The 320-nt window shown below is 65.9% G+C and overlaps 1 protein-coding gene across 1 annotated transcript in view; it reads left to right on the top strand.

Moving 5' to 3' along the window:
- Positions 1 to 314, top strand: part of LOC104536234 (cathepsin K-like) — a gene marked incomplete at both ends in the record, with an annotated part of 884 nt that extends 570 nt beyond the window's left edge. The window contains 2 exons of the mRNA XM_010178792.1: positions 2 to 76; positions 171 to 314. Coding sequence (XP_010177094.1) covers positions 2 to 76; positions 171 to 314 — 219 coding nt within the window. The remainder of the gene's footprint in view (position 1; positions 77 to 170) is intronic.
- Positions 315 to 320: the final 6 nt, after the last annotated feature.

Raw genomic sequence — 320 nt, 5'->3', positions numbered from 1 at the left:
CATGACCAACGCCTTCAAGTACGTGCAGCAGAACCGCGGCATCGACTCGGAGGACGCCTACCCCTACATCGGCCAGGTCTGGGGCTGGGAAGGGGGTGGTCCAGAGCTCCAGGTCCTCTCTTCTCCTTCCCATCCCATCCCCGTCTCCATCTCCCCTTGGTCCCGCGCAGGACGAGAGCTGCATGTACAGCCCCACCGGGAAGGCGGCCAAGTGCCGCGGCTACCAGGAGATCCCCGAGGGCAACGAGAAGGCTTTGAAGCGAGCGGTGGCCAGGATCGGCCCCGTCTCCGTGGGCATCGACGCCAGCCTCCCCTCCTTC

This window comes from Mesitornis unicolor, unplaced genomic scaffold (genome assembly GCF_000695765.1).
Source record: "Mesitornis unicolor isolate BGI_N332 unplaced genomic scaffold, ASM69576v1 scaffold34662, whole genome shotgun sequence".
Lineage (NCBI taxonomy): Eukaryota > Metazoa > Chordata > Aves > Mesitornithiformes > Mesitornithidae > Mesitornis > Mesitornis unicolor.
Note: the sequence above shows the minus strand (reverse complement) of the source record. Positions and strands in the feature narration are given on the sequence as shown.